The sequence below is a fragment of the Sitophilus oryzae genome, unplaced genomic scaffold, assembly GCF_002938485.1.
Source record: "Sitophilus oryzae breed Bouriz unplaced genomic scaffold, Soryzae_2.0 scaffold_1213_pilon_pilon, whole genome shotgun sequence".
Classification (NCBI taxonomy): domain Eukaryota; kingdom Metazoa; phylum Arthropoda; class Insecta; order Coleoptera; family Curculionidae; genus Sitophilus; species Sitophilus oryzae.
The window spans coordinates 4,057-13,366 of NW_022145853.1; the positions used below are offsets into that span (position 1 = coordinate 4,057).

At 31.5% G+C, this 9,310-nt stretch overlaps 1 protein-coding gene across 1 annotated transcript; it reads right to left on the bottom strand.

Moving 5' to 3' along the window:
- Positions 1 to 557: 557 nt before the first annotated feature.
- On the bottom strand, positions 558 to 4,370 carry LOC115891949 (the record flags this gene model as incomplete). The annotated part of the gene is made up of 2 exons (XM_030912560.1): positions 4,109 to 4,370; positions 558 to 2,782 (listed from the first exon to the last, which is right to left on the bottom strand). Coding segments are annotated over exons 1-2 (2,487 nt in total), but the record flags the coding sequence as incomplete, so codon positions are not given.
- Positions 4,371 to 9,310: the final 4,940 nt, after the last annotated feature.

Here is a 9,310-nt window from a genome sequence, read left to right on the forward strand (position 1 = left end):
TTCGAGCGGAAACATGAAATACATTTAGAAAGAACATGCTTGATTGCGCGACGAGCGGATAATATCCAAAAATTTTGCGATAATAAATATTGAGTAGTTAAAAGCCCTGGATGCAAATTAGATTTATGTATATGCTCTATAATTAATTCAGTTAAACGAGAGTTGCGCGGTAGTATTAATGGATATTTCTTTTCGTAATTTAAAAGAGAATTTTTGAGTCTACCCCCAACTCTAAAAAATCCATGTTCGTCTACAAAAGCTCCTAATTTTCGAAAAGGTTTAGACATTAAAACTTTATTAGAATAATTTTCAATTTCTATATGAAAATGTGTATACTGCACATGCTTAATGAAAATTAACAAAGCATTATTTAAATCATGCGCGTTCAAATTTGAAGTATTTTTCGCTTCAGGGTTTTTTATATTATAAATAAACTTTTGAATATAAGCCATTATACGTTGTAATTTTGGAAGAGATGAATATTTCATTATTATTGTATCAAAAAAATCAATTTTATTACGCGATATCAGAGTGATTTTTCTTTCTTCCCGATTTACCTCGTCGTTTTGATTTAAATCAGGCGTAAGAGGAAAAAGATTTAGAGGCCATTGGCTTTGAGGTTTTTTAAGAAAATCGGGTCCTGTCCACCAGGTAGAACACTGGACAAAGTCAGAAGGAAAAATACCTCTGCTTGCAGGATCGGCGGCGTTATTACTCGAAGATACATGTAACCAATGTACATTGGGTAATTCTTCTTGTATTACGGCAATTCGATTAGCGACAAAGGGTTTAAAACGATGTGGCGAGGACTGAAGCCATTGTAATACAATAGTAGAATCGGTAAAACCGTAAATATTTTTGAATATAATTTTTGACGAATAAGTCTTAAGAACAAATGAAAATAAACGCGTAAGAAGTAACGCAGCGCAAAGTTCAACCCTAGGTATGGAAATGCGTTTTAGCGGAGCGACTTTTGATTTAGCACATAACAGCGATGTAGTTATATTAAATTGTGACACAAGACGCACGTAAATACAGGCGGCATAAGCGTCTTGAGAACCATCACAAAATCCGCATAATTCAATAAATTCGAAACTATTAGAAAAAAGATAACGAGGTATGCGAACTTTAAGCAAATCTGGTAACTGAGATTTATATAATTCCCAGCGTTTAATTATTTGCGGCGGAGGTACATCATCCCAATTTAATTTAAGCGACCAAAGGTTTTGAATTAATAGTTTTGAAAGTAGCGTAACAGGGGTTAAGAAACCAAGAGGGTCATATATGCGAGCGAGTTCTGATAGCATATTACGTTTAGTACAAGTTACATTAAATGACGTAACAGAATAAGAAAAACTATCTTCAGTTGGATTCCATTTAAGTCCTAAAATTTTTACAGTTAACGCAGAATCTAAATCAAAATTTATGCAATTCTTAAGTAAAAGATGTTCAGGAATAGTCTTTAAAAAATCATTATTATTGCTAGACCATTTTCTTAATTCAAATCCACCTTTTAACAATAAATTTGATAATTCATATTGAAGATTAGTAGCTTCTTGCACTGTGTTACACCCTGTACAAATATCATCCACAAAAATATTATCAGAAAGAAGAATTTTTGAAGCGTGAGGAAATAATTCCTTTTCGTCATTTGCTAATTGATTAATAGTACGTAACGCAAGAAAGGGTGATGAGTTAACTCCGAATGTTACAGTTTTAAGTACATATTCTTGTACGGGTTCCTCACTGGAAAAGCGCCAAAATATTTTTTGGAATTTATAAAATTTAGGATTTAGTTGGATCTGGCGATACATAGCTTTAATATCAGCAGTTATTGCGATAGCGTATAAGCGAAAATTTAATAAAATAGCGGAAATGTCCTTTTGTAATTTAGGTCCTTTCAGAAGACAATCATTAAGAGATATATGATTAGAATCCTTACAGGACGCGTCAAAAACTATGCGAATTGGACTTGTTACAGAGTGTGGATTAAAAACGCAATGGTGCGGTATAAAATATTCATTATTATCGATAGTCTGATCAGCTAACTCTAAATGTCCATTGTCAATATATTCTTGAATTATATTACTGTACTGAACCTTTAATTCGGGGTTTATTTTAAGTTTTTTCTCTAAAGAAAGAAATCTGCGAAGTGCGGGTAATCTTGAATTTTCGAAAAAAGGCTCGATATTATTTTTAAATGGAAGCGAAACAACATAGCGACCGGAATCTAAACGAAACGTCGTTTTTGTATAATAATCTTCACAATAAGTATCATCGTCCGAATAAAATTGTTTATTATTTATTTCTTCAAGAGCCCAAAACTTTGAAATTACATTTTCTACGTTTTCACAATTAAATTTAGTAAAAAAAGAGTTTGATAGAGAGTATGAGGACGAGCGTGAAGAAATATCTCCCATCAAAATATATCCAAATAATGTATTTATTGCATCTGGCACATTAGAATTTAGCGCGGGAATTTTACCATCAAGTAAAATTTTATTAAACACCGAAGCGTTCAGTATCATATCGACAGACTGACTAATATTAAATGAATGATCGGCAAGATTAATATTTTTTATATGTTCCCAATCTGATATATTAAAATTACATACCGGCATATTCGATGTACAGACTTGATCCAAAACAAGAGCTTCTATAATTAGCTGAGGGGACTCTGAATTTAAAGGTACAATTACGCCTTGTACAATACCACTATCACTTCGCGTTTTCATGGTACCGAGACCAAATATATCAATTATTTGTGGACGCACTGATAAACCTAATATATTTACACATTTACGAGAAATATAACAGGCTTCGCTGCCGGAATCTAATACAGCACGCATAATTTGGTAATTTCCAAAAGCATCTCTAAATCTTAAGCGAATTGTAGGCAAAAGATCGGAAAACGGCAGTGTATCGATATTTATTTCGGTTTGTTTGTTTATATCGCGTTTGACACCGAAAATACACACTGAAGGGCTAATTTCGTTTGGCGTACTAGATAAATCAGATGTAGAAGTAGGAACAGGGCCGGACTTAGAGTCGAGCGAATTTTGTGTAGCGGTAATTGGCGACGAATTCGAAAAATGAAATAAAGTGTGATGGCGGCGTTTGCAAGTACGGCATGATGATTCCGAATTACAGTTTGATGTCTTATGTATATTGCTTAGACAATTAACACAAAGTTTTCTATCTTTAGCCAAATTAAAGCGTTCGATTGGGGTTTTATTAAGTAATGTAGGACATGTATATATAGCGTGAGCGGTTGAATTACATATTGCGCAATTTTTCAAGTTATTTTTGTTAGCGGGAGAAGAAGTAAAAAATGCGTTGCTCTTATGAAAAGAAGTATTATGACGTTGCGAATTGCGTAGCGTAGAATTAATATTGCGTTGACATTTACTTTTAATATTTTGCGGGTTAGATATAGCGGAAACTGAAGAATTTAAATCTCCATTGTAAGTTATTGTTTCATATGCGGTACAACATTTTTCTACATAAGCTAGAATGTTATTAAAGTCTGGCATTTCAGAATTAGAACCAAATTGAGTTTCAAAAGAGGTAACTACTGAAGACGGTAAGCGTTTTAAAAACATGTTTGCGAGAATAAAGTTCCAAGAATCTACTGGATAGTTAAGATTTTTTAAAGCGGCGATATTTTCATTAAATGTATCTAAAAGAGTTCTTAATGCGGGGGAGTCTGATGAGTTAATACGAGTAGAATTTTCTATCTCATTCCAATGGTAAGTTGCTAGTAGTCTTTTACTTGAATAGCGAGATTTTAGAGCTTGATAAGCAGATTCAAAATTTGACGAAGTTAATGGAAATCTAGCAACCAGTTTCTTTGGATCACCCTCTAGGGAATTAATTAAATGAGAAAACTTTTCGATCGGCGATAAATGAGTATTATTATATATTATTGCATTAAATACTTCTAAAAAAGATGTAAACGATTTTAAGTCACCCGAAAAAACAGACAATTTCATTTCCGGAAGTTTCGGTCTTGGTAAATCATGCGTTATATCACGGCTCGTAGATGGACTAGCGCTCTGAGATTTTTCAAATATATTATAATAAATTGCCTTAGTAGAAAAATATTTACTTTCAAATTCTTTGCGTATTTCATCCTCAACTGCGAATTCCTCATCCGATTCAAGAAGGGAACAAATTATATTATGTTGCTTAGCAAATGCGTCACTAATTGTATCAATTGTGCGATATCTTTGAATAAATTCAGGTTGTATATTGGTATCCTTTTGAGCTTCAGAAGCAATTTGCCAAGTGTCACGAATACGATTTATTTCCGTATTTCGCAAGGTTTTGGCCTTTTTTAATTTATCTACTTCGGAACTTGAAGGCGGCATATTTATTTTAATAAGAAAATTTTTACTAAAAAAAGCGAATTAAAATATTTAAAAAACTAAATTATATTATAAATCAATATAATACTGACCTGCAAATTATAGGCAAGTACAGGTATGTGCGGAAAGGGATAAACAATGCGAAGAATGCGTATAGCGTGCAAAAAAATTAAAAGGATAAGGCGTAGTACGGCGTTGCTCAGGTACTTTAAATCAAGAACTGACCAAATTTTAAATGACCTTGTCCTTTAAAAATATATTTTATTAATAATTTTGCAAATTTATATGAAATTATAGAAATAATCTTAATTAAAAATCCGAATGTGAAGGACCAATTAATGTTTTATTTTATATTATATTTAAATGGGTTGTAAATCCATTGGGGCTGGTTCTGGTGTTTTATTTAGTTTAAGAAAATAAGAAGAGTAATATTTAGGTAAATTAAAAGTTAATTGAGATACTAACAAAAGAATTATTGCGGATGTTCGCCTACCTTATTTCCAAGTCAGCTCCTTGCACGTTCTTGCACTTTTTCGTGGATAAAAAGTCTATTTAATTTCTTCGGATATCGCGATACAGAAAATGACCAGTTGAATCTGCGGCGGACTATATCGAAGTCACACTCGGAGTCGTAGTTTCCTGCCCGAGGCGCAATGGCGTAGCGGGCGAACATTTCTTATGAACAAAAAAATTATGCGCGAAATTAAATTTATAAAATGAATAGTAATAAAATACCGAACAATTATAGAACATCATCCCATCAGAACAAAAGTTAATAAGCTCCTTTATCCCAGGATATTCAGTTACCGCTTTACAATATCGAAATATCGATTACATTAATAATAGGATACTTAAAGGTAGGGATAATGTTCAAAAGCAAACTTACAAATTATATACAGGGTGTCCCATTTTCTTGTGTTTTATGGGGTTTATCGTTGAGCTATAACGAGGCATGACATTCATTGAGAAACATATACAAGATGCCCCATTTAAAAAGAATTTATATTTAGTTGTTGTATTTTTTATATAATAAAAAAACTAGTTACCCCACTGGAACTCTACATAAAAAACTCTATGGGACTTAGTTTTCACGTTTTCGATAAGTTATAAAATATCGAGGGGGTTCAAAAAAGCAATTAATTCGCCCTATATAACTACTAATTAAGGGGATAGCGAGGGGGATAGGACAAATATGTGTGTAGCATCTTAAGTTTACAGTTGAGGGTTGGAACCTTTGGTGTTACACAGCAAAATAAAAACACTAAATCACCACAATACACCAAAACACTTTCACCAATACACCAAAACACTTTCTTTTTTAAAAGTGAAAGTGTTTTGGTGTATCTTAAGTTTCATAAAAAAGTAGTATAGTGATTTGAAAACTACATCTTTGTATCTCTACTCGTAAACGGAAAATAATGTAAAACATATTAAAATGAGATACCGTATACAGGGTGGTCGAAATTGGTCTGTTTTAACAGAGTAAACCTGTTTCTTGACCAGATAGAGCAAAACCGACATAGATGTCATGGGCTCGATTTCTGAGACACGTTTAATAAACTAGCTGTTTAGTAAACTAGCTGCGTAAACTGCCTGTTGATATTTTCACTGCCAACTGAGATACGGGGTCTTTTTAAATTTTTTACCATTTGCAAACTTGCCCATAACTTTTGTATTTTGCGGAATAATAAAATTCTTGAAAAACGGTCTTGCGGCACTTTTTTAAGCACAACCCTGTGGCGTAGTCAGTTTTTTTCTGTCTTGCTCTTTTTGTCAGAAATGATAAGAAATATAATTTTTTAGAGATGGAAATCAAGTTGGCTATGAACTAAGAAAAATGCTGGCGTTTAACCCTTTCCATCGATATAAAGTTATGTGTACTTATATTTCTAAGAATGAGAGAAATATTATTTTTTTTTTATCTTTTGTGTTGACTTAGTTGCTTAATTATTTTTTATCACTATTTAATATTCTATATTATTATTTATCTGCATAATTAAAGACTTTTGAAAAGGTAAATCAACATTCTATGTTATATTAAATTGTGATAAAAAATTATTAGGCAAATATGTCAACACAAAATCAAGGCCCGCTTCGATACAAAGATAAAAAACCTAATATTTCTTTCATTCTTAGAAATAGATACTCATAACTTTATATCGTTGGAAAAGGTTAAATGCCACCATTTTTTAAGTTCATAGCCAACCATGATGTCCATTTAAAAAATTATATTTTTTATTATTTCTGACAAAAAGAGCAAACATAGAAAAAACTGACTACGCCACTGGATTGTGCTTTAAAGTGTCTTAAGAACGTTTTTACAGAATTTTATTATTCCGCGAAATAAAAAAAGTTAAGTAATGGGCAATTTTCCCAATGGTAAAAAATTCAAAAAGACCCCGTATCTCAGTTGGCAGTAAAAATATCAACAGGCGGTTAACGTCATTAAGCGTGTCTCAGAAAACGAACCCATGACATCTATGTCGGTTTTGCTCTATCTAGTCGGGAAATAGGTATTCTCTGTTAAAACAGACAAATTTCGACCACCCTGTACAGAGCAACAATAATTATGCAATTTAAATTGGTACCGTTCTGTTAAAATTTAGAAAGACTCTAGAAATTCTTTAATTATACTGGTAAAAAAATCTTACTATCATCTACCTAATGAGTAAAAGACCCCAGATGAATTAAAAACAATAATCAGCAATTTTATTAAGAATAATACAAAGAGATATTCTTCTACCAACATAACGTAAATATATTATAATTTATATTCATTAGTATTATTTCATAATAGAACCATACGCCATATACAAATATTTTCAAAGTTAATTAATAATACCTAATAGATTTTCTTTCATCAAATATGATTATCATGCCATCGGAGGTAAAAACAATCGAAGATGAATATGACATAAACCCGATGTAGATAAATCATTTTCCAAAGCTAACTCGATTTTTCACTCATTAATATTACAATCTGATTGTTCACAAAACGAGTTTTCGGCAAGTAATTTTAGTCTGTTAGGGAATTGGGAGATTAATTGGGGATTCTAGCAATAAAAATTGTTTGTTACTTTCCTTAATCGATAAAAAATAAAATTTATACCACTTAAAACTGTATAAATGTCTATTATTTTTCCACGTATTACTGAAATTTAATGTAAACAACTTTAAGCAAAACAGGGGCATATTGAAATCGTTACCCGCATGAAACAAGCCCCACAAATGTTTTCAAAGGAAATTTAGAGCTTCCTATTCTCATTATTTCGTTCCCCTACTGCAAGGGAAAGAAAAAAAAAGCGGATAATCGATAGTCCGGGTTTATTAACTCTGGCTAGATGGATTCTCTATGATAAAAGCGGGTTTTACTTTTTAATTCCGATCTTGTGCGGTCTTTTCGAGAGAAGAAATTATTTTCCTACCTGCATCGGCCGAAGATATTGGTTTGGATATGACAATACTGCATTGTGGGATTATTCTTACCACCTGGAATTGACTTTTTTTTAAGATAGAGGTATCTTCATGGTTGAAATTCTTCTTTTCTTACAGATTTAGTATAGGAAATATTTTTTAAATGTTACTTTAAATGTAGACAATGATTCAGTAGTAAAACAAAAACAATTTTTAACTTCCATTATCTTTGTTTTATCGTTTTCAAGTGTGATCACTTGGCAACGATCAGTGATACTTCTGACCGAAACGAAAAAAATTGTCCAAAAATAAAAAAAACTCTGGGGTGGACCACCGTTATCATTTAGGGGTATAGAAAATAGATAACAACCTTACTTTCAGACCTACTGAATATACATATAAAATTTCATCAAAATCGTTTCGGAGGAGTAAGGTAGCAAAAAATTAAAATAAAAAATCAACACCTATTAAAAGTAATGGGTTGATGGTAAAAGGGTAACAATTTATGTATTTTTTATTGCCTTATTTTTTATTGCCTTGTTATTGCATTAACAATTTCTGTATTTTATTGTATTTTTAAATGCAATGTATGTATTTTTTTATTGCCAAATCATAAAAAAATAAAAATTAAAATAAAATACAAAAAATAAAAATATCACTTAGGAGTATAAAAAATCGATAACAACCTAGTCGTAGACCTACTGATTATACATAAAATTTCATCAAAATCGGTTAAGCCGTTTCGGAGGAGTAAGGTAACAAAAATTAAAAAATAAACACCTCTTAAAAAATAGGGGTTGATGATAGAAGGGTGAAAATTTTGGGTTGTATGTATTTTTTAAAGCCAAATCAAAAAAAATTAGAAGAAATAAAAAACAATAAGAAATTTTTTTTTTGGGCCACCCTTAGCACTTAGGGGTATAACAAATCGATAATAACCTAGTCTCAGGCCCACTGACTATACATATAAAACTTCATCAAAATCGGTCAAGCCGTTTCGGAGAAATAAGTTAATAAAAATTAAAAAAAATACCCTATTAAAAAGTAGGGGTTGATGGTAGAAGGGTGAAAATTTAGGGTTGTATGTATTTTTTATTGCCAAATCATAAAAAAAAATAAAATACAAAAAATTAAAAAAAGGGCCACCCTTATCACTTGGGAGTATAAAAAATCGATAACAGACTAGTCGCAGACCCACTGATTATACAAATAAAATTTTATCAAAATCGGTTAAGCCGTTTCGGAGGAGTAAGTTAACAAAAAATTAAAAAAAAACACCTCTTAAAAAATAGGGGTTGATGGTAAAAGGGTGAAAATTTAGGGTTGTATGTGTTTTTTATTGCCAAATCATAAAAAATTTAAAAAAAATACCAAACAATAAAAAACAATTTTTTTTGGGCCACCCTTAGCACTTAGGGGTATAAAAAATCGATAACAAACTAGTCTCAGACCCACTGACTATACATATAAGACTTCATCAAAATCGGTCAAGCCGTTTCGGAGAAATAAGTTAATAAAAATAAAAAAAA